This window comes from Microcaecilia unicolor, chromosome 7 (genome assembly GCF_901765095.1).
Source record: "Microcaecilia unicolor chromosome 7, aMicUni1.1, whole genome shotgun sequence".
NCBI classification, from domain to species: Eukaryota; Metazoa; Chordata; class Amphibia; order Gymnophiona; family Siphonopidae; genus Microcaecilia; species Microcaecilia unicolor.
This window is the reverse complement of record NC_044037.1, coordinates 289,287,203-289,312,497: the sequence shown is the minus strand read 5'-3', so window position 1 is coordinate 289,312,497 and position 25,295 is coordinate 289,287,203. Positions and strand designations below refer to the sequence as shown.

General features: G+C 45.1%; 1 protein-coding gene and 1 long non-coding RNA gene across 2 annotated transcripts; both read right to left on the bottom strand.

Annotated features, from left to right (window-relative positions):
* Window positions 1-1,203: 1,203 nt before the first annotated feature.
* On the bottom strand, window positions 1,204-15,183 carry LOC115475143 (fibrinogen-like protein 1-like protein). The gene is made up of 3 exons (XM_030210883.1): window positions 15,123-15,183; window positions 1,880-2,527; window positions 1,204-1,280 (listed from the first exon to the last, which is right to left on the bottom strand). The coding sequence occupies exons 1-3, from the start codon at window positions 15,181-15,183 to the stop codon at window positions 1,204-1,206; spliced, it is 786 nt and encodes a 261-aa protein (XP_030066743.1).
* Window positions 15,184-17,538: 2,355 nt separating this feature from the next.
* LOC115474758 lies at window positions 17,539-18,002 on the bottom strand. The gene is made up of 3 exons (XR_003942901.1): window positions 17,973-18,002; window positions 17,913-17,916; window positions 17,539-17,660 (listed from the first exon to the last, which is right to left on the bottom strand). It is a non-coding gene; the product is annotated as an uncharacterized LOC115474758 (long non-coding RNA).
* Window positions 18,003-25,295: the final 7,293 nt, after the last annotated feature.

Sequence of the window (25,295 nt, the reverse complement as noted above, 5' to 3'; positions counted from 1 at the left end):
CCCCCCCCCCCATTCAGCTCAACATTCGCCTTCTTCAGCCTCCCCCCTCTCGTTTGTAATTTTCAATTTTTTTCATTTCTAGTGCCCTTGTTTGAGTTTTTAGATTTTGTCTTTATATATCCGTTTGTAATTCTTAATTTTTAGTGTCAATTTATTAGCATATATATTTTCAAAAACATGGATTTTTATGATGTATTTATATTCCCAATTTGCATATAAAAAGAAAATTTTGAATTTTCAACAAATATACATTATTTTCATATATATAAACACTTTTGGCTATAATATCACTTTTATAAGTCCTCTTGCCTTTATCATGTAAACTTGTTTTTATTGCTGTCTAAATTATTTTAAATGTCACATTTCTATGGTTCACATACATGTTCTTATAATACATTTGAATAAATGACTTGCGATTATATATATAAAAATTTTTATATTTTTAATGTCATTTTTAATGTCACTTTTATTACACATAGCACTAAGTATGAAATATGTTTCTATAAGTTTTCATTTATTTATATACATGTTATATTTTTGTTTTAGAGCCCTGAAGAAGGTCTTTTTTGGCCGAAACACGGACCGTGTTGGGTCCTAATAAATCATTTTGGCTTTTAACATCAATGACTTCAGTCTGGTCTTTCTGGATATCTTCCGCTTGATTTGTTGTTTTCTTTTGTGTAAAATGTTGCCTTTTAGAAACAGCATGAGAGACAGGTGGTGTGTGATCAATAGATTCTTTTGCTTGAGACTGAAGAAGCTGGAAGTCCCTATATGGCAATCATCTTTTTTTCTAAATATTCACAAGGCAGAGAGTGTATCTTAAATTGAAACTTTGTTTGCTGGCAGTGGAGAGGGGGTATGCCCCAAATGGATACTTTTTACTTAAGACTAAAGGAAGCTGAACATCTTAGCAGCAGTATGTCTTAGGCCTGTGCCCAACTGCAACTTTGTTTACTATCACTATAGCAACGGTGGGGGTTTGTGCTAGCTAGCTCAGTTTCATCTAATTAATTATGCAGGTTTGCACTAGCTGTATGCTGTCTGCTTCTGTTTGCATAGATGACCAGCACCAATCCCACTAATTTCTGTTTTCTAATATGCTTATAATGATGCTCCATATAGTGATGTTCCAATAAAAACATCTATCAGTCCAGGTAAAGATACTGTTGATCTGGATTCCACTGTGAAAACCTTCACATGCTAATCAGCGCACATGGCAATGTAGCTGCGCTGTCTCATGCAGACATTCCCACTCTCCACCCCCAGACACTGCCCCTCTGCAAAAGAAGAAAACATATAGAAACGACAAAACAATAAGATAAAATAAAAATTAAAAAAAATATTTAGGGCTGTGACTGCCGCTCTGTGCAGGTTACCCTTTCTCATTCCTTTGGTTTATGCTTGTAACTGCTGTTCCATTTAAGTTACCCCAATAACTCTACTTAGGGATGGTTATACTTATTAGATTCTTGACGTGCTGATGCCTCTGTACCTGCACCAACTAACCACTGCAGAAATGCAGAAGGAAACCAGTTTATTTCTAAGGTCAAAAAGAAACAGGAGGCGGCCATTTTGGTTGCATGTTTATTGTACATTTATAGGTACCTACAACGAAAATCAACAGGGAAGTTTGTTGTTGGATATTAACCCATTTTCTCTTGCCTTTCTGACAGTGGCTTCCTTTGACTACATCTTAAATATCAACTTGAAGGGGGAAATGGTTTACATAACATTTTAGAATGGAAAATAAAATGTGAGAGTCATGCAATATGTGAAGAAATGCATCTGTGGATGGCCACAATTCTGAGATGGCACCGAAAGGATGATCAGCTGGGTAGGTGGACGGGAATATCAGCACCAGGGCTAGGGAGTTTACCTTCGTTGCAGTTTTTCCCATTTGGTCTAATCATGATAGTATCTTCCAGGCATGGATTTTCCATATCACACACTCCCTGCCAGAAAATACCCCTGTCACTATTTAGGTCAGAAGAACCACACTTGTCAAACCACCAACCACCCTTGTATATCACAGCACAGTTGCGTCTATATCTGTCATTATCACGGTCCTTAGTGGAAAACTTCCTGTTATCATGCACACCGGTCTCATTCATCACCGTCAGAGCATCGCTTATTTGACCCTGATAGGCTCCTAACCGTAGGGTATACTCAGTGCTTTCAGCATCTACCCTGAAGCTATAGTAATCAGCATTGTGATTAAGACCCTCAGAGTCCGTAAGTGAAAACCTGACAGCAAAGGCATTCTGCTGGGTCAGCAGGTAGATGTTTTCATTGCCAAGCCAGTGGTTTGACTCCAGGTCACCAAAACCAACTTTGTAATCGTTCCAAGTTCGGAACCAGAATCCATCCTCCTGCCCCGTGTTTCGCTGCAGGACTGTCCAGCCTCCATCTTCTAGAAAAAGGCAGTAGACCACCAGCAGAGGCCCCTCCTTGGGCGAGATGACGTACAGTCCATTTTGCCTTCTCCCACGTAGATAGGCTGCCTGGCAGTCTTTTGCAAAGAACTCTGGGAAACCACAGTAAAAATGGATGAAAAGTGCATATTAATCGAATGTTAACAAGTAATGAAAGCTACACAAGGTGGTGGGGGGGGGGAGGGTGGACTTCAAATTCTGTAACTATTACTATTATTACTATTGTTATAGATCACAATTACCTATCAGGTTCTATGCGGGTTATAAACAAGAAGACATGGACAATCCCAAGGAATTGCAATTAAAATAACTCATTTAATTTCATTTGCATTTATTTTGTTGCAAATAATCTTATTAATAATAAGAGTTTGGACGCACATAATGGATTTTATCCCAACAGAATCCATATTCACTTCACATCTTAAATGTTTCAGAAGCGCGTACAGTGTAATGTTATAACAAGATGCCTATTTTAATCCTATTACATAAAAAGCAACATAGGTCTTTATTGTACCTTTAGAAAACAGGCGTCCAGAACCAACCCCAACAGCAAACAGATGGCCTTGCACAACTTTACGCCTTCTCTGTAAATGTGTGTGAGTACTCTACAGCAGGGGTGTAGCCAGACTTTGACGGGAAGGGGGGGGACAGAGCCCAAGGTGGGGGAGGGCACATTTTGGCCTGCCTCCCTTCTGCCGCCTTCCCCCACCACCTCTGCCCCCCTGCTACCGCTTCTGCCCCCCCCCGCCACCGTTTATGCCTCCCCACTGCTGCCGCGGCCACCACTCCTCCCCCTGCTGCCGCTTCTGCCTCCCTGCCGCCGCTGGAAGGTACCGTGGCTAAAGTGTTTATCCCGCGCTGCTCTTACATTGCTTGGCTCCCTGCCCTGCTTTCAGCACCATTCGCGCTCATTTTAATGAAACTGAGCATTCGCAAGTCACTCATTGTTTTTTTTTCATCCCAACTCGAAAGTCTGAAGATTTGAATATATGTTTGAATGTATGGACGCTATTAATAGAATTTATAAAAAATGAAAAGTGTGCGATGATTCGAAAATTAAGGACTGAAAAAAACAAGTAAGACCTCTTGTAGGTCTGTGTTTGTCTCTCAAGCTTTATGAGCACACACAAAAACATTTAAGAAAGTTATTAGAAAATATTGAGGAATGTGGGGGAGGATTATTTTTTGTCAGTATTACTGTAGTAATTTCTTTTATGGGCGGAAAAGTATATTGTTATTACTAGCCGTTGAGCCCATGAAAACGGGCTACTTTTGGAATGGGGGGGTTTCTGAGCCCCCCCCCCCCCCCGGAGTCGCCGCCACCGCCCCTCCACCCGGCCCGAGCAGCACTGTGAACTTACATCAGCACGCAGCAGCAGGCACATCAGCAAAGCTGCCGACGGGGCGGGCTTCCTTCTCTGCCTGTGTCCCACCCTCATGTGACGTAACGTCGGCGAGGGCGGGACAAAGGCAGAGAAGGAAGCCCGACGGCAGCTTTGCTGCTGTGCCTGCTGCTGCGTGCTGATGTAAGTTTACAGTGCTGCTCGGGCCGGGTGGAGGGGCGGCGGCGACTCCGGGGGAGAGGGGAGGGGAAGCGGTTCCGACGTCTGCAGCATGCCAGTAGAGACTTCCCTCTCTGTCCCGCCCCGTATTGAAGCGGGGGCGGGGCAGAGACGGAAGTCTCTACTGCGCATTTGCAAGTGAGTACGGTCACTCGCCGTTTATATGTTTGATTGTGGTATTGACCATGTTTAACTTCTAGGCACAGATACACCTGGTATAGAATGTTTGTACGTTTGGGAAGCTTGCCAGGTGCCCTTGGCCTGGATTGGCTGCTGCCGTGGACAGAATGCTGGGCTCGATGGACCCTTGGTCTTTTCCCAGTATGGCATTACTTATGTACTTATGGTTAGGCTAGTATTCAATAAAGGAAAATAGGCTACTACCAACAGGGCTTTTTTTGAGGGGGTGCTTGGGGGTACTGAGTACCGGCACTTTTTCCATTGTCTGCTAAAATTGACCCATGGACCCCAGGTTTTAATGAAAGAGCTCAGGCTCTACACAACCAATTCTGCCTTGCCATAGATTCTGTGACTGGTTGCAGGGGGCCTGGCTGTTGTAGGGTGGGTTCAGTGGTCTGCTCGTAAATGTTTAACAACAGGCTCTCTCCCCGGTCCCCCTCTGCGCCCCCCCCCCCCCCAAATTGCACAGCTGGCTATGGCCGGGGAGAGAGCCTGGTGGGGGGTGGCAATGCATTACTCCAGGGGAAAAAAATTAAATGATCCCAGGTTCCAATCTAATTCATGTTTAATGTGGGATAAAATGCCATAAATAAGTAAATAAATATAAACATTTAATGTTGAGCACCTGATTCTCAAAATGAACATATTCCAAACACTATAATGAAAATAAAATGATTTTTTTCTACCTTTGTTGTCTGGTGACTGTTTTTCTGATCATGCTGGCCCAGTATCCGATTCTGCTGCTATCTGTCCTCTTAACTCCATTTCCAGGGCTTCCTTTCCATTTATTTCTTTCCTTTCCTCCTTTCTTCTTCATTTCTGGTCCTCAGCTTCTGCCTATTTTCTTCATCCATGTGCAGTTTTTCTCCTCTCTTCCTTTTCCCTCATCTCATCTCCTTCCTCACTCTTCCCTCCCCTCCATCCATGTCCAGCATTTCTTCTCTCTCCCCTCCTCTCCCCTGCCCTGTGTGCACCCATGCCCAGCGACCCTTCTCTCCCCTGCCCTCCATCCACCCATGTCCAGCAGTGACCCTCCTCTCCCCTGCCCTGTGTGCACCCATGTCCAGCGACCCTTCTCTCCCCTGCCCTCCATCAACCCATGTCCAGCAGTGACCCTCCTCTCCCCTGCCCTTTCCTCCATGCACCCATACCCAGTGACCCTCCCCTCCCCTCCATCCACCCATGTCCAGCAGTGACCCTCCCCTGCCCTGCCCTCCATGATCCACCCATGTCCAGCAGTGACCCTCCTCTCTCCTGCCCTGTATGCACCAGCGACCCTTCTCTCCCCTCCATCCACCCATGCCCAGCGACTCCCTTCTCTCCCCTGCCACCCCCTCCCGAGTTGTTCAGCAAATTCTCCTTCCTCCCTCCCTCCCTCCAGATCCGCTCCCTCACTGATCCTGCCTTAGCCATCGAATTCTTTGGGGCAGGCAGTGTTGCCTGCCCGCTGCCATTGCCGACTCTCCCCCACCGCCCGATCACGCTTCAAAATGGCCGCCGAGGCTTACAGGGCAGCCTCCAAGACTTCAGCAGAAGTCTTGCGAGGCCGCCTCTGGAAGTCTCGGCGGCCATTTTTAAAGCGCGAACCGGCAGCGGGGGAGAGTCGGCGATGGCAGCGGGCAGGCAACACTGCCTGCCCCAAAGAATTTGATGGCCAAGGCAGGGTCGGTGAGGGACCAGATCCGGAGGGCGGAGGGAGGGGGAGCCGGCTCGCCCTTTCTAACAACCGGCTCGCAAGTCCGAGCAAAATTTAACAACCGGCTCTTGCGAGCCGGAGCGAGCCAGTTGCAGCACACCACTGGGTGGGTTCCTCAGTGATCACCCCATCCCTGAAGGGTGGCCTAGCATTTGAGTACCGACACCTTTTATACTAGAAAAAATGCACTGCCTACTAAGCACTCTGTTAAGAACTGCCCTTAAAATGATTTGTCCCGTTTCGGTTTGAGAGAAGCAGAGTTACATTCTGTTTTTGAAAGATGAAGAACACACCCTTAGGGGAAGTGCTGCAAAAACTCTGGAGCAAGTCTCTGCTCTGTTTAACTTTTGAAATAAGCATCCGGCAGATAGACCCATCTTTTCGAAAAGATTTACGGAAAGAACCAAAACACAAAGTCCACACCTACTATCCACGAATGCAACACACATTCACCTCGGAACTCTCATTCCCGTAATATCACATCATTCATACCTTCAATCACAGAAAGATATATATTATATGTCTTTATGCCTCCTTATCGCCCTCTAAGCTCCCATTGTTTCCTTCCAATGTTTCAATGTTTGTGCTCCATTGTTACACTCTCAACGACACTTCGATTGTTTCGCATAACTATGCAAGATATAATCCATAACCAATATGTAACAAATTGTATTTCCAACATTTAACTCCTATTGTAAGCCACACTGAACCCGCAAAAAGGTGGGAAAATGTGGGATACAAATGCAATAAATAAATAAAATAAATAAATAAATATTACTTTTAAAAGTTGGTAGGATTGTAAGGCTCCCTGTGTACCTGCAGCAGTGGAATGCTCTTATATGGAGGGTTTGGCGTATGGAAGACCCATTCTCACTCTGCCCAGCCACCAGCCCTGTGCATGTAGGGTGGCCACCCACTCCTTATCTCCCTAACAGGGTCTTTGAGAGAATGGCAGAAAGTCAAAAGCATTTGGACCAAAGGACTCAGGACCAGAAAGAAAGAACTTGTCAGCTAAGGCATGCAACCTGGGTATCCCCTATAACTCGTGTTGGATGACCATTATTTCTATATAGCCAAATGGGTTAATATGGCAACCATGATTTTTCACTCAACTCAGCCACAATTTTACAATTCAGCACACACATATCTGTAAATATTCAAAATGAATGAAAGTTCATATCTCCACTTTGAAAATTAGCCCAGGGAATTTGTACACTTACATTTATACCTTCTGTTTGGCATGTACAAATTTTCCAGGTTAAATTTCAAACTTAGGACTTCTTTTACTAAGCCAATCTAGCAATTCCCGCACGGCAAATGACAGGAAGTCCATATGAATTGAACGGGCTACCTCTCATTTGCCGCACCAGGAATCGCTAGCACGTAGTGGCTTAGCTAGGTGGGGCAACAGGGGAGCGGCCGCTCCCCCAAACAGAGTTCTGACGGCGCTTATTTTTTCTCATCATGTTGCATTGAAAATGTGCGCCAGCGGAAGTTTGCTCTCGCGCCACTTTCGCTCCCCCCATGCCATCAACCTGGCTCCACTTCTGCTAGCGCGGCTTTGTAAAAGAGGCCCTTAGGGGGGAAGTTCTCAACGTGGGCTAACATTAATACGTGTTATTTTACTGTTAATCACCTTTATAAGTAATTGTGTGTCATTGCCTAAAATGGGACCTGTGCTAAAATAGGACAGTTTATTTTACCTCTAACTCATGCTAACAGTAGTCCACATTGATAACTTTCCTCCTTAGCGTGAAGAGTTTCAGTCTCTGGTAGCTAGAGCTGAGATTGTGATGTCATAATGCCTGATTCCACCAAAGCCTAAGAGCCAACCTCATCAGTGATGTCACAATGGCTTGATTGTCCAGTACTTGGCTCACTTTTATTACATAAAGTTATCTGCATGAGTTACCATTAAGACATCATTTTACTGTTAATCCCAGTTATTAGTAACCAGGTCTCACTGAATAAAATGGAACCTGTGCTAAAACAGCACGAGTTAGAGGTAAAACAAACTGTCTTAACTGTAACCCAAATTGATAACTTCCCCCCTTAGTGAAAAGAGTTTCAGTCTCTGGTAACCAGAGCTGATATTGTGATGTCATAGTGCCTGATTCCACCAATGCCTAAGAGCCAACCTCATCAGTGATGTCACAATGGCTTGAATGGTGTATACTTGGCTCACTTTTATTACATATAGCAGTGATTTTGAATTCTAAGATGTGCTATTTTACTATTAACCCCAGTTATTAGTAACTAGGTATCATTGAATAAAATGGATTCTGTGCTAAAATAGCATGAGTTAGTGGTAAAATTAACACATCTTAACAGTGGCCCACGTTGAAAACTTCCCCTCTTAGGAGGCAATTCTATAACTGGGTGCCATAATTGAGGTGCCCGCTCTATGGAGGCTGTGAACCTATTCTATAAAATAATTGCTGTTATAGAATGCTAGCATAAGTCTGCATCAACACACCTACATTTAGGGCCGCCCACTTATGCACTTAAAGTATTCGGTAAACTAGCAGCCCGGTATTTTTTTTTTTTAATGGCACTTTGGCACTTATCCGGCGATATTCAGCTTAAAAATAGCCGGTTATATCACCCGATATGACCAACTATTCTCCAATTTTAAAAAGCAGACTGGTCAAGTTTGGCAGCCATATTTGGCCACCACAGTAGGTAGAATAACTTTAGCCTGTCTGAATATCAGCTTGACCGGTTAAAATCCGACCGTCCAAAGTTAAACCAGATATTCAATGCCGGGTGACCGGAAATGGACCGGCATTGAATATCCGGGTTTAGCGGGGACCGTGCTATTTCCCGCAGTCTGAATATCGGGCAGTAAATGTGGGCCCTGTCCATGCTCGCTCGCTATGAATGCCCCCTTCCATTTATGCACTGAGCCATGATTCGCTTAAATTATAAAATATTGCTAAACGCACACTTACCATTTACATACGTAAATGCTCATTTACTCACATGAATGGCAATATTCTATACATTTAAGCACACACTTGGTGCTTCCATATTTAGGTGACCTGTTATAGAATGAGGGGGATAGTCACATATTTTCAAGAGTATGTATATGTGCAAACCCCTTCTCGACGCCACTCCTAGAAACACCTCTACCTAGGGTTACCATATGTCCGTATTTAACAGGACATGTTCTCTTTTTGAGGACATGTCCGGGCAACCGGGCAGGTTTTGCCAATCTGCCCGTTTGTCCAGAAATCCGCACAAATGGGCAGATTGCTAGCCTCCCCTCCCCTTACTTACTTACTAGTGCCCTGGTGGTCTAATGACCTCTTCCGCCTTCGGGGCAGGAAAGAGCCCCCTCTTTCCTGCCCGTAGCACTGCCCTGCATGCATCCTTCCTGTTGGTGATCCTCGGCGCCGATTCAAAATGGCCGCAGAGAGTTGAAGTGACCTCGCGAGACTTCAACTGTCGGCGGCCATTTTGAATCAGCGCCGAGATCACCTACAGGAAGGATGCATGCAGGGCAGCGCTCCAGGCAGAAAAGAGGGGGCTCTTTCCTGCCCCGAAGAGGTCACTAGACCACCAGGGCAGTAGTAAGGGGAGGGGGGTGATGGTGAGGGGGGCGACAGGGTATGTGACGGGGGAGGGGAAAATGTGACGGGTGGAGCAAGGGTGTGAAAGGGGGCAGGGCGGGTGTGTGGTGGGGGTGGGGCATGTGTCCTCCTTTTTGGGGGACAAAATATGGTAACCCTACCTCTACCCAGTCAGGAGGTCTTCAGATACAGAGTAGGCTGCCACTTCACAACCCCTAGATCAGGTTTCATGTTTAGTAAAAAATTGAGTAAAGTGGTGTGATATACATGTTACTCCACTTTTAGAGCTAATAAATATTTATTTATTTATTTATTAGGATTTATTCACCGCCTTTTTGAAGGAATTCACTCAAGGCGGTGTACAGTAAGAATAGATCAAACACGAGCAGGAGGCAATTAGAGCATTAAAAATATTTGAACAACAATACAAAGTATGGCATGGTATATGACTGAGCTTCTAACCCTCACAGACAATACCTGCCAGGACGTACCACCTGTACCTGTATGGAATATTGTCCATCCCCCGGACTCCACCCTTGTTGATCTGTCCCCTGTTGAACTCATTGCTGAACTCTACCCCTGATATCTCACCTTGCATCCAAACCAAAGTTTCAGCGTGCTTGTCTGACATTGCTGTCTGGATGTCTCAACGCCACCTGAAATTAAATATGACCAAAACCGAGCTTCTCATTTTTCCCCCCAAACCCACCTCCCCACTCCCCCCGTTTTCTATTTCTGTTGATGGCTCTCTCATTCTCCCCGTCTCCTCAGCTCGAAACCTTGGGGTCATCTTTGACTCTTCTCTCTCCTTCTCTGCTCATATCCAGCAGACTGCCAAGACCTGTCGTTTCTTTCTTTACAACATCCGTAAAATCCGCCCCTTTCTTTCCGAGCACTCTACCAAAACCCTCATCCACACCCTTGTCACCTCTCGTTTAGACTACTGCAATCTTCTTCTTGCTGGCCTCCCACTTAGTCACCTCTCCCCTCTCCAGTCGGTTCAAAACTCTGCTGCCCGTCTCATCTTCCGCCAGGGTCGCTTTACTCATACTACCCTTCTCCTCAAGACCCTTCACTGGCTCCCTATCTGTTTTCGCATCCTGTTCAAACTTCTTCTACTAACCTATAAATGTACTCACTCTGCTGCTCCCCAGTATCTCTCCACACTCATCCTTCCCTACACCCCTTCCCGTGCACTCCGCTCCATGGATAAATCCTTCTTATCTGTTCCCTTCTCCACTACTGCCAACTCCAGACTTCGCGCCTTCTGTCTCGCTGCACCCTACGCCTGGAATAAACTTCCTGAGCCCCTACGTCTTGCCCCATCCTTGGCCACCTTTAAATCTAGACTGAAAGCCCACCTCTTTAACATTGCTTTTGACTTGTAACCACTTGCCTCCACCTACCCTCCTCTCTTCCTTCCCGTTCACATTAATTGATTTGATTTGCTTACTTTATTTATTTTTTGTCTATTAGATTGTAAGCTCCTTGAGCAGGGACTGTCTTTCTTCTATGTTTGTGCAGCGCTGCGTACGCCTTGTAGCGCTATAGAAATGTTAAATAGTAGTAGTAGTAGTAGTACTTTCTATAAATCAAAATAGTTTGGAGAACTCACTAAAAAGAAGATGTGTCACCCCTTTGACTCTGAAATCATCAATCAAGATAGATCATCTATAATTACCAAAAGAACCTCAAACCACCTCCTGGAAACCAACTGCTCATAGAGCTTGATTCACCATTCAAATGAGGAGTAAATTACTATCACTGGTTCTGGTAGGGAGATGCGGAGAAAAACACCAGCTGAAAAAACTCAAACTAAATTGAGAAAACCAGCTGGTCCAAAAACTCCTCACCCCCTCCACTAACAAGAGTCAAAAGCGGTGCACCTCCCCCTATAAATCAGCACCCCACTAGTACTCCCCCATAGAAACCTAAGCATAAACACCTATCTTGTGATTGTTATTATATTATAATGCTCTTCCATAAGGAAACATGCCTTCTACTTGGTCTCCTGTTAATTTAAACAGTCCAACAATCACTTATCTGATTATTTGTGAATTCAGGACTCATAGGCGACATGCAGTTCTAGCTGATGGAAGTCCAGTGGAGCCGCTGCTTAAATGTTCAGTTCAGTTCAATAGTTAGAACATCCTTCATGTCCTACTTTCAGTTCCATGTCATATTAACAATACTGTATCTTGTTTTTCATTCCATATTACCAATACTGTATCTTGTTACAGTATTACAGTATTGGTAATATGGAATGAAAAACAAGATACAGTATTGTTAATATGACATGGAACTGAAAGTAGGACATGAAGGATGTTCTAACTATTGAACTGAACTGAACATTTAAGCAGCGGCTCCACTGGACTTCCATCAGCTAGAACTGCATGTCGCCTATGAGTCCTGAATTCACAAATAATCAGATAAGTGATTGTTGGACTGTTTAAATTAACAGGAGACCAAGTAGAAGGCATGTTTCCTTATGGAAGAGCATTATAATATAATAACAATCACAAGATAGGTGTTTATGCTTAGGTTTCTATGGGGGAGTACTAGTGGGGTGCTGATTTATAGGGGGAGGTGCACCGCTTTTGACTCTTGTTAGTGGAGGGGGTGAGGAGTTTTTGGACCAGCTGGTTTTCTCAATTTAGTTTGAGTTTTTTCAGCTGGTGTTTTTCTCCGCATCTCCCTACCAGAACCAGTGATAGTAATTTACTCCTCATTTGAATGGTGAATCAAGCTCTATGAGCAGTTGGTTTCCAGGAGGTGGTTTGAGGTTCTTTTGGTAATTATAGATGATCTATCTTGATTGATGATTTCAGAGTCAAAGGGGTGACACATCTTCTTTTTAGTGAGTTCTCCAAACTATTTTGATTTATAGAATTTATAATATTTAGGTTTGGGTGTTTCCCAATTGTGATTTATGGTATAGTACTTGCAATGACAACACAATCCAGCTTATAATCGAACGAGAAAAACGCCCAAGTTCCGACCTAAATCGGGAGATGGGCGTTTATCTCACAAAAACGATTAAAGCGGTATAATCGAAAGCCGATTTTGGACGTTTTCAACTGCACTCCGTCGCGGATGCGGACAAAGTTGATGGGGGCGTGTCAGAGGTGTGGCGAAGGCGGAACTGGGGCGTGGTTATCTGCCGAACAGAGATGGGCGCATTTCACAGATAATGGGACAAAAGTATGCGTTTTTAGCTAGAATTTAGGGCACTTTTCCTGGACCCTGTTTTTTCACGAATAAGGCCCCAAAAAGTGCCCTAAATGACCAGATGACCACTGGAGGGAATCGGGGATGACCTCCCCTGACTCCCCCAGTGGTCATAAACCCCCTCCCACCACAAAAAATGATGTTTCACAACTTTTTATTTTCACCCTCAAATGTCATACCCACCTCCCTGGCAGCAGTATGCAGGTCCCTGGAGCAGTTGTTAGGGGGTGCAGTGGACTTCAGGCAGGTGGACCCAGGCCCATCCCCCCCCTACCTGTTACAATTGTGCTGCTTAATGCTTAGTCGTCCAACCCCCCCCGAACCCACTGTACCCACATGTAGGTGCCCCCCTTCACTCCTTAGGGCTATAGTAATGGTGTAGACTTGTGGGCAGTGGGTTTTGAGGGGGATTTGGGGGGCTCTACACACAAGGGAAGGGTGCTATGCACCTGGGAGCTCTTTTACCTTTTGTTCTGTTTTTGTAAAAGTGCCCCCTAGGGTGCCTGGTTGGTGTCCTGGCATGTTAGGGGGACCAGTGCACTACGACTCCTGGCCCCTCCCACGAACAAATGCCTTGGATTTATTCGTTTTTGAGCTGGGCGATTTCATTGTCCATTATCGCTGAAAAGCAAAAACGCCCAGCTCACAACTTGGCGAATAAAACATGGACGTCTAATTGTTTCGAAAATACGCTTGGGTCCGCCCCTTCACGGACCCGTTCTCGGAGATAAACGCCCATGGAGATAGGCGTTTCTGTTCGATTATGCCCCTCAATATGTACTAGAACATTATAATTGGTAGTGAAGGATAAGGCAAAGTTGTGACATTTAGATGAATAAGAAAGTAGGAAGAATTAGAAAGTAAGATGATTGATTTGAAGAAAGTTACACGTGAGGTCAGAGAGATGGTTAAATATTATCTCAGCTAGGGTAGGAGTGGACAAACATGTCCCGTTGCAGTATGTGCAGCCCCAGTCAATCCTTGTGTGTGTGAGTGAGACTAACAAGAAATAAACTGACTAGCTAGAAATAGAATAAAACATTTGCTGACTTCTGATCTGAAGACGAAGGTATTGCCTTCAAAAGCTAATCAAAAATGTCCAGTAAAAAAGGTTACATCTTATTTTCTTTTCTATGTTTTGTTTTATGTCTATTTATTACCTTAAAATACTGTCCTAGAGAATTATCTTTCAGGGCAGTTTACATAATAGGCAACCACTGCACAACCTCTGGACACACGATTGTAGCACACCGTGTTATAAAATTGTTCCCTATTTGGAAGAGAGAGGGCTAAAAATATATCTGGATTGTTACGCCTTCTATATCAGAGAGAAGGGTGTGTGTTTATTAACATTAGCATTAACCATAAATTTATATTCTGCCATATAGCTTTCGGTTCAATGCAGATCACACATTGAAGAGTGGACATTTCCAGAATAACAAAATATAACCTAACAGAGACAAAATATCCCTAAGCTATATATTCTATTGACACAAATATTTTAAATAAGTAGGTTTTGATCTGTTTATGAAACAGGTTATATTGTGAGTGAAAAAAACATAAGAGAGGGAAATGCAAGTGAAGACAAGACACGGTTAATATTCACTACTGCTATGTTCCCCATTCCTACTGGCTAGTGACATTAGGAATACTTTTTGGAAATACTTTTTCACTCAAAATAATAGTTAAGCTTGGGAACTCGCGGCTGGGGGATGTGATAACAGTGGTCAGCATATCTAGATTTGGACAAATTCCTGGAGGAAAGTCCATAGTCTGTTACTGAGTTAGACATAGGGAAGCCACTGCTTGCCCCGGGATTGGTGGCATGAAATGTTGCTATTTTGAGATTCTGAATGGACTCTTCCTACTCTTTGGCGTTCTACATGGAATGTTGTTACTATTTCAGATTCTACATGGAATGTTGCTACTATTTAGAGTTCTATATGGAATGTTGTTACTATTTGAGATTCTACATGGAATGTTTCTACTCTTTGGGGTTCTACATGGAATTTTGCTACTATTTGGGTTTCTGCCAGGTACTTGTGACCTGGATTGACCACTGTTGGAAGCAGGATACTGAGCTAGATGGACCATTGGTCTGATCCAGTATGACTATTCTTATGTTCTTAGGAATGAAAAGTACACCATGCACAGTGCAAGTCCCTGTCTGTACCCCTCAACCATCTCCCCCTTTAGGCCACTGTGTACCTATTAGCCACATTTTCTCATCTTAAACTATGGCCACCAAAAGCAATGGATTATGAAACTTAACCTTAAAATACTATTTCTAGCCTGATGTTTCAGTGGCCGTGCAGCGATCATGATTCTACTCCGTGGGGCTGGGGCTGTGTTAACTCTTCTTCAGACTGAAGGAGATGCCTCTATATAATTCTCAACCCACTAGGTAGGGGCCCCTCTCTCTTCACGTGAATCCCAACGATTAGCTTACCTTCATAAACATCACCCCTTGGCACATTTAAGAGTTGAGAAATTTTGTCTGCAGGTACCATGTGGAGGTTTGCAATTTTTGAATACAGCTGTTCCGTGGTTAAAGGTATATATGCAGAGCTTCCTGAAGCCATGAGGGATAGGGTGATAGTAAAATGAAAGCACAGGGCTCGATATAGAATCATCCTAGTGATCTAAAAGAAAATACATGTTTACACTGATAGGAAAAATATGTTAAAACTGCAATAAACTTAAGGATAAAGAACAGACAGAAAAAATGTTAATCTGTATTCTGCACAATTAATAATAATAATCCCAACTATAACAAGAAAACTATCCTAGCCTCTAATACTGACCTAAATTGTACATTGTACTGCTAGATCAAAATGCATTACATTATCAATAATGGGAAATAAATCTACAGATGAATGAATATAGTCAATTTAGGAAATGAAAAAATAAAAGTGCATTTACGTGAGTAAATTAGAAAGCATATTACAACTGTATTATTTTTAAGCTAATTAGAACACTGTTTACAAATTTAGTGTGTGTTAACCGTGTAGATGCCCATAATACTCCTATGGGCATCTATACGCTTGGTGTGCGTAAAGTTTTAGCGCACCTTTGTAAACAGGGCCCTTAGTCTGTACAATTTGAGAATGTCAGATGGAAATCTGCTCGGGAAATTTCTGGTGATGTTTCTACCTTGACTGCATCCACCTGTTGGAAAGCACGATGATGAAAGTACCACCATGTCCAATAGTGAAACACAACGAAGACCAGAACGAAATAAATGGAAAACAGTCCTCCCACCCCACCCTAACACACTTTGAAAGGGAAAAGAAAGTAGTGCTGGGTGCACCATCAAGCTGAAGACCCATCCAACCTCTCGAGAAGCAAAAATCCTACTCACGTATCAGTTACGTTCCCAGACAAATCTACCCACAAAAGAAGCTATTGGTCATGAAACCTTGCATACATTTCCTCGGGGAAATATAAATTTGGAGATTGATTGCTTCAGAGGGAAGGTGCAGGGCTTCTAAAGAGTCACCCCCTCTGAAGGTACAAAAATACGCCATCGAAACCCTATAGAAAATAAGTTTTACTAGGATGCCAACATGAATAACAGCCGTAGTAATCTTCTGGGCTGAGACTTGTAGAAACATTGAGAACTTACTTGGCTCCAACTTGCCCTCGAATCCAGGACCTAGACTTGAGCCACTGTGTAAGGCAAATGAGTTTTGTCTGGATATCCTTCCTTTATCCTCTATCTATAATAGCTCAGCAAACACTTCTGTTTGTATAAGAGGATGTTCAGAATGCAAACACAATTATAGCTCCTGAACAGCCTTCAGATAGGAATGGGAAAGTTCATTTCAGCAGTATCCGGGTGAGGTTGGAAAATGGAGCACGTTCCAGGATCTGTACTGGGTCCAGATTTCAGTGCGGGGAAGTTTTTCGCATGTTTATTATGTAGGTGTAGTAAATCATCTAGAACCTGTTGCTTTTTGATTTCTGAGGGCCAAGCTCAAAATGTCCATCATTTTGAGTATAATTCTGTTTTGGGGCCTGATTTACTAAACTTTGTGTTGGGAATGTACGGAAAGAATAATGCAATTAGTTGTAGCAGGAAAACTCTACAACCCAGAAACGGTGCTTAGCTGGAGATCTGTGTTGGCTGAAGTTCCACAGAGCTAAGTACATAAGGGTTGCCATACTGGGACAGATTGAAGGTCCATCGAGCCCTGCATCCTGTTTCCAACAGTGACCAAGCCAGGTCACAAGTACCTGGCAAGATCTCAAAACAGCAGTGGCGTACCAAGGGGGTGGGGGGCGGTCCGCCCCGGGTGCACGCCGCTGGGGGGGTGCCGCGGCACGCGCCTGCTCCTCCGAGTTCGCTAAACTTCGTTCGTTCGCTGCAGCTCCCTCTGCCCCGGAACAGGTTACTTCCTGTTCCGGGGCAGAGGGAGCTGCAGCGAACGAACGAAGTTTAGCGGACTCGGAGGAGCAGGCGCGCGCCGCAGCACCCCCCCCCCCCCAGGGGCATGCACCCGGGGGGGTGTCATTTTGCCGGAGGGGGGAGGTGTCATATAGCGGGGGGGGGCGCGCTGCACCCTGGGGGGGGGGCGCATCTGCGCTCCGCCCCGGGTGCCATCCAGGCCAGGAACGCCACTGCAAAACAGTACAATACATTTTATGCTGCTTATCCAAGAAATAAGCAGTGGATTTTCCCCAAGTCCATCTTAATAATGGCTTAAGGTCATTTCTTTTAGGAAGCTATCCAAGCCTTTTTAAAACCCCACTAAACTAGCAGCTTGATCCACACAATTGCTGGGCCACAATGTGCACATGGAAGATTACCGGCGCCAGAAATTGGAGCTGCAACGGGAAGCACTCCAGTTGCAACGGGAAGCGGTACAGGCCCAACGTGAAGTGGTACAGCAGCTCCAACAGCTGGAGCACAGCATTGAGGGCCTATGCCATGACCTGAACGCACCTAGTACAGCCCTGATGCAGCAACAAGTGGCATCTACTTCAACTCAGTGGCGTAGCCAAGGGTGGGCTGGTCACCCTTAGGTTCAGGCCCACCAAGTAGCAGCACACCTATAATGTGGCTGGCAGGGACCCCAAGCCTCACCAGCCAAAAACTCCCAACAACTGTTTGCTGCCGGTGAAAATCTGCTATTGAAAAGGTATATGGGGGAGAGGGGATGTTTGAAAGACCATATGGCATGCAGGCGAGAGAGGGAGAAACCAAATCACTTGTAGGACAAGGCGGAGTTCTGCCCACCCACCTTGGGTCCAGGCCCACCCAAACTTAGGTGTCTGGCTACGCCCCTGCTTCAACTACTGCACAGCAACCACCCACAAAGAAGAGGAGCTTGAGATCCTCAGCCTCCCCAGCCACTGGTCCAGCGGCCACCACACCAGCTCCCCTTCTGGGTCCTGTACCCAGGTTGCAGGGCAAGCCACAGACTGCAAGATGGCCGGACTTCCACAGGGCAGCTGAGGCAGCAGGCTGCCTGTTGGACACAGAGGAGGAGAGTGGGAGCTCATCAGAGGAGGACTCTCAACAGAGTTCCCCTGCAGCACCAGCTGCAACGGAACATGGTGGGAGGGGTAGGAGGGGATGGGGCCAGGGGAGGGGGCGGGGAAAGTGATGGGACATGCTGGGGGGTGGGGGGTGAGGGTTGGAGGGAGGGGAATATGCACAGAGCGGGTGATGGGGGTGGTGGTGTGAAAGTACTATGTGATAGAAATAAATATCAACTTACTCTCACACAAAACTTGTCTCAATCAGTCTTTGCCTGGCTCTGAACCCCAGCTGGTGTGCACTCTGCTCTGCTCTGTGGGCGGGAGGTAGAGGGGGCTCCTCATCCTGTTCATCTGGGGTCTGCTGCTGTGGTGGCTGTGGCTCTTCTGGGAGGGCCTGTCCTCTGCGCATTGCCAAATTATGTAGCATGCAGCAGGCCAGGAATATCTTTGCCACCTTTTGGGGTCTGTGCAGGAGCTCTCCTCCAGAATGTTCCAGACATCGGAACCTGTTCTTAAGTTGTCCGAAGGTGCACTCGATGATGCCACGTGTGGTCCAATGTCTACTGTTGTAGTTCTCCTCTGACCCTGTTTGTGGGTGCACTATGGGGGTCATGAGCCAACTCTGCTGTCGGTAGCCTCTGTCACCTTTGTGGAGAAGCAGGATGAGAAATATGAGTGCGTATTGTTTGGAGTGGGTACCTTGTGGAGGTGGGGGGGGGGGGGAATAGTGGGTTGTGTAGTGAGCTGGAGGGAGACAGTGCTGAGGGTTGCCCGGTGGAGGAGGTATAGTTTGGCCACATCCATGCTGCACTTACCTAGGAGCCATCTGCCGGTGATCTCCCCTCGGTCAAACCTGCGGAAGATTCCTGAGTGCTGCAATATATAGGCGTCATGGGTGGAACATGGGTATCGGGCACATACGTCTAAAATCTCCCCCTGGGCGTCACACACAACTTGCATATTGAGTGAGTGGAATGCTTTCCTGTTCCTATAAGTGGCCTCTCGTACCCGGGGGGGGGGGGGGGTCTGAGTGCGACATGTGTGCAATGGCACCTATGACCGAGGGGAAGCGAGCTACGGTGTAGAAGTCAGCCATGTTGTTCTGCAGGGCCTGGGGGGTGGTGGGGTAGGTGATGTACTCAGAGGTGTGGGTAAGGAAGGCATCAAGGAACTGGGTGAGGCAGTTAGAAATGGAAGCCTGGGTGAGACCCCTGTTCACAGATAGGACAGACTGGAAACTCCCAGTGGCCAGAAAACATAGTGATCTTTAGGTGCACAGGGATGGGGTTGTTCCTATGGGTCCTGTGGCTGCAGGAGGGGTTGGAGCTGGTCACAAAGGTGCTGAATGGCAGCCCTAGCAAAGCGGTACCTATTTATTTATTTTATTTGTTGCGTTTATACCCCACATTTTCCCACCTATTTTCAGGCTCAATGTGTACATAGTACAGTAGTGGCGTTCGCCAGTTTATGGAATGAACAAATAGTGAGACACTGCAGGTCAGTGAGGTCTAGGAAACTGCTACGGGGCCTGAAAACTCTGGGGCGTGAGTACCTCCTGTGGTGCCTTCCCTCTTCCTCCAACATGTAAGCCACCTGCGCATTGAGTGCCTCCATTTCCCCACACTACAGGTGCAATGCAGTGACACCAGTGCTCACCTCTCCCTACCAACTTGGTGAAACACAGCAGCAACAAACAGAAGCTGACACTCACTCTCCCACCACCGACAAACAATGCGGTCACACACAGCAGAGCCACTACAAACTCTCCTGCCACACCCTCTAGCCACTCACTCTCCAAGCAGCAAACGACAGTCTTCACAAACACGCTACATCCTTAAATCTCACTCTTTGGAGTGGTAGAACTCACCTTTTGGGATGACTCACCACAGGGCCGTGGAGAGACTGAGCCAGGGCCACCCACCCCACAGGATCATCATCGCCCCCCCCCCCTGCCGCAACTGCAAATACCTTGGCTGGCGGGGATCCCGAGGCCCCGCCAGCCGAAGAGGTCTTCCTCCAACGTTGCTCTTCACTCTGCCGCATGGCCTGCCTCTGCAGCTGCTTTTTCTCTCACGTCGCGCGTGCTCAGTTTCCAAACCGAGCATGCACAGCCTGAGAAGAAAAGCAGCCACTTGGCAGGCCGTGCGGCAGAGTGAAGAGCAGCGTTGGAGGAAGACCTCTTCTGCCGGTGGGGCCTGGGGGGACATTTATTGGTATATAACAGAAGGGGATAATTTGCAAAGAAACAGTAACAACAGTGAAACTAAGTTTTATACAGAGTAGTCAATAACAAGGTGCAGCGAAGGGCGACAAAAATGATAGCGGGGATGGGACGACTTCTCTATGAAGAAAGACTAAGGAGGCTAGGGCTATACAGCTTGGAGAAGAGACGGCTGAGGGGAGACATGATAGAGGTATATAAAATAATGAGTGGAGTGGAACAGGTGGATGTGAAGCTTCTGTTCACGCTTTCCAAAAATACTAGGACTAGGGGGCATGCGATGAAACTACAGTGTAGTAAATTTAAAACAAATCGGAGAAAATTTTTCTTCATTCAGCGCGTAATTAAACTCTGGAATTTGTTGCCGGAGAACGTGATGAAGGCGGTTAGTTTGGCAGAGTTTAAAAGGGGGTTAGACGGTTTCCTAAAGGACAAGTCCATAAACCGCTACTAAATGGACTTGGGAAAAAATCCACAATTCCAGGAATAACATGTATAGAATGTTTGTACGTTTGGGAAGCTCGCCAGGTGCCCTTGGCCTGGATTGGCCGCTGTCGTTGACAGGATGCTGGGCTCGATGGACCCTTGGTCTTTTCCCAGTGTGGCATTACTTATGTAAGAACGATTCCCAGGTTCTGGTCCTGGCCTGCATTGTCCCTAGTCAAGTCACATTTCTTACCTGGTGGTAGGAGATATTTTGCTGCTGTAACTGATGATTCTCCCCTTTCCCCCAGGATTTCACAATTTTTCCTGCTCATTCATTTTTGGGAAATCTTTGATTTTATTCATTTTAAGAAATGTGTACTTCTGATATCTTTGTGTTTTGCACAGTGCAATAAGAAATGCATTTCTGTTTCTACTTCTCCAGTATTGCATTGCCTGCAGAATCTGGCTTCTAGGGGTTTCCAGATCATTTTTCTTGCTGTCTCTTCCTATTTCTAGTCAGTGGTTATTATTCTGTATTTGGTCAGGGTCTGTCTGTGTTTTGTATGGGTGACCAAAGTCAAGCATTCAGATAGAGTATAGCTTTTGTGCAGGAATTTAAAAAAGCGTAGAAATTGCTTAGAAAGAAATATTATGCCATCTAGTGGAGGATTTCAGAGCCAGCCCGTTTCTGGAGTCAATATATCTAGTACAAATCAATTCCAAACAGGGTGTGGGATCAATTAAGGCAAAAAATCTAAACCCAAAAAAACAAAATAATGACCCACTACGTTTCAGAAATATGTCCGACTGACAGGGATGCACATTAAAGGAAGGAAAAAGTCTCAAAGAGCTCCAGATCAACAGATCTATAGAGCTAAAAATTATCACAATATTCTGTTCTTCATCATTGGCTTTAAAAAAACCCCTTCTCAATCTTAAAGGGGTTCCCACGTGTCTTCGTGCAGCACACCATAAACTTTTAACGTGACAACGTTGCAAGCATCAAACAATGTCCAACACTGATGATATGAAGTCAAAAAGTTGAAGCCATTGAGGTTAGTCTCTGTTTCCCTTCCCCTTGCGGCCGTCATTCTGCGTTCACTCAAAACAAACCTATGAGCTGCTGCATCCACGGTGTCGTTCTTTATTGTTTGCAGCATTTTTATTTAATCTCGCTTACATTTTCAACCATGCCGGCTTGTGCAGCATAGGGGTGTACACAGAGGAAGTATAATAACGGAATAACGTTTCATAGGTAGAGTAGTTTGTTATAAATCATAATCAGTGTGTTATTTGGAGGGGCTGATATAGGGACACCCTAGCATGTATTATATTCATGCAGAGATTTCTTTTCCTCCTGGTAAAGGACCACTAAAACAGACATCATGTTATGAGAATCGGATGCTCAACATTCGGAGTTTCTGTCTATCTATTTATTTACTTACTTATTTATGGCCCCTATATCCCACATTAAACATGAATTAGGTTGAAACCTGAGAGCATTTAAAATCTTTTTTTTTCTTGTGCCTAGATCGAAAAAGAAAGATGGTTTGTGGGAACTTGCTCCTTTTGTTTTGTGGAATGCAGTGGTATATTATAAAAATGCATGTAATATTGTTTATTGCTACTATTTAAAAGAAAGATATTAAATAATGAGGGCAGAGCTACCTTCCTGCAGATGTCCAGAGCCAGTCTAAATGTGCCAACATTTTCTCAGTTCTGTGATATATGTTTATTACTTCTTCAAGTCAGTTTTCAACAGCATTTTCTCAGTTATTACCCTTTTTTATTGATTAGCTTTCGAAGGTTGCCCTTCTTCGTCAGATCGGAAATAAGCAAATGTTGGTAGATGACAGTATATATACAGTGGGGGAAATAAGTATTTGATCCCTTGCTGATTTTGTAAGTTTGCCCACTGACAAAGACATGAGCAGCCCATAATTGAAGGGTAGGTTATTGGTAACAGTGAGAGATAGCACATCACAAATTAAATCCGGAAAATTACATTGTGGAAAGTATATGAATTTATTTGCATTCTGCAGAGGGAAATAAGTATTTGATCCCCCACCAACCAGTAAGAGATCTGGCCCCTACAGACCAGGTAGATGCTCCAAATCAACTCGTTACCTGCATGACAGACAGCTGTCGGCAATGGTCACCTGTATGAAAGACACCTGTCCACAGACTCAGTGAATCAGTCAGACTCTAACCTCTACAAAATGGCCAAGAGCAAGGAGCTGTCTAAGGATGTCAGGGACAAGATCATACACCTGCACAAGGCTGGAATGGGCTACAAAACCATCAGTAAGACGCTGGGCGAGAAGGAGACAACTGTTGGTGCCATAGTAAGAAAATGGAAGAAGTACAAAATGACTGTCAATCGACAAAGATCTGGGGCTCCACGCAAAATCTCACCTCGTGGGGTATCCTTGATCATGAGGAAGGTTAGAAATCAGCCTACAACTACAAGGGGGGAACTTGTCAATGATCTCAAGGCAGCTGGGACCACTGTCACCACGAAAACCATTGGTAACACATTACGACATAACGGATTGCAATCCTGCAGTGCCCGCAAGGTCCCCCTGCTCCGGAAGGCACATGTGACGGCCCGTCTGAAGTTTGCCAGTGAACACCTGGATGATGCCGAGAGTGATTGGGAGAAGGTGCTGTGGTCAGATGAGACAAAAATTGAGCTCTTTGGCATGAACTCAACTCGCCGTGTTTGGAGGAAGAGAAATGCTGCCTATGACCCAAAGAACACCGTCCCCACTGTCAAGCATGAAGGTGGAAATGTTATGTTTTGGGGGTGTTTCTCTGCTAAGGGCACAGGACTACTTCACCGCATCAATGGGAGAATGGATGGGGCCATGTACCGTACAATTCTGAGTGACAACCTCCTTCCCTCCGCCAGGGCCTTAAAAATGGGTCATGGCTGGGTCTTCCAGCATGACAATGACCCAAAACATACAGCCAAGGCAACAAAGGAGTGGCTCAGGAAGAAGCACATTAGGGTCATGGAGTGGCCTAGCCAGTCACCAGACCTTAATCCCATTGAAAACTTATGGAGGGAGCTGAAGCTGCGAGTTGCCAAGCGACAGCCCAGAACTCTTAATGATTTAGAGATGATCTGCAAAGAGGAGTGGACCAAAATTCCTCCTGACATGTGTGCAAACCTCATCATCAACTACAGAAGACGTCTGACCGCTGTGCTTGCCAACAAGGGTTTTGCCACCAAGTATTAGGTCTTGTTTGCCAGAGGGATTAAATACTTATTTCCCTCTGCAGAATGCAAATAAATTCATATACTTTCCACAATGTGATTTTCCGGATTTAATTTGTGATGTGCTATCTCTCACTGTTACCAATAACCTACCCTTCAATTATGGGCTGCTCATGTCTTTGTCAGTGGGCAAACTTACAAAATCAGCAAGGGATCAAATACTTATTTCCCCCACTGTAAGTGAAACATCAAAGCATTTCAGTGACAGTCTAACAGGATGGGGGTGGATAGGTGAGAGACAGGAAGTGGGTGAGGGACAGGGAGATATGCATGGAGACAGGAGGGTGACAAAACAATACAATTTTATGGTTTATAATGGGCTAGAAAACCCAGATCTTTGTTAAGTCCTGTCTGGTGGGTGTCAAAATATTTAATCATTCTGACTTCAAAGGTCTTACGTTCCTGTATTGTTTTAAAGTTCCCTTTCAGGATTCTTACCATGAAATCACTGGTACAGTGTTCTGGTTTTGTAAAGTGCTGCCCCACAGAGGTGACATCCTAATTGGTACTAGCATTTTTCATTCTAATTAGCTTGTGTTTTAAGTTGGGTGGCTGTCGGAAGGCCAGACTCTTCCTGTCTCTACCTATCCACCCCCATCCTGTTAGATTATCACTGAAATGCTTTGATGTTTCAGTTATATATACTGTCATCTACCAACATTTGCTTATTTCCGATCTGACGAAGAAGGGCAACCTTCGAAAGCTAATCAAGAAATGTATTAAGTTATGTCCAATAAAAAAGGAATCATCTTATTTTCTTTTCCATGTTTTATTTTGTTTTATTTCTATTGATTACCTTTAAAGTGGACTAACACAAAAGCTGGGGCAGCACTTTACAAAACCAGAACACTGTACCAGTAGTACAGGAACGTAAGACCTTTGAAGTCAGAATGATTAAATATTTTGACACCCACCAGACAGGACTTAACAAAGATCTGGGTTTTCTAGCCCATTATAAACCATAAAATTGTACTGTTTTCTCACCCTCCTGTCTCCATGCATATCTCCCTGTCCCTCACCCACTTCCTGTCTCTCACCTATCCACCCCCATCCTACTACTACTACTACTATTTAGCATTTCTATAGCGCTACAAGGCATACGCAGCGCTGTACATCCTGTTAGACTGTCACTGAAATGCTTTGATGTTTCACTTATATATACTGTCATCTACCAACATTTGCTTATTTCCGATCTGACGAAGAAGGGCAAC

Bases quoted from the DNA above. Each gene is read 5' to 3' on its own strand.
- LOC115475143 (XM_030210883.1), bottom strand. From the start codon at position 15,183: ATGGTACCTGCAGACAAAATTTCTCAACTCTTAAATGTGCCAAGGGGT. The intron at 2,528-15,122 runs GTAAGCTAATCG...GTGGTTTCCCAG, and splicing joins AAGGGGTGATGTTTATGAAG to AGTTCTTTGCAAAAGACTGC. The intron at 1,281-1,879 runs GTAAACTCCCTA...CTTCTTTTGCAG, and splicing joins TGGGAAAAACTGCAACGAAG to AGGGGCAGTGTCTGGGGGTG.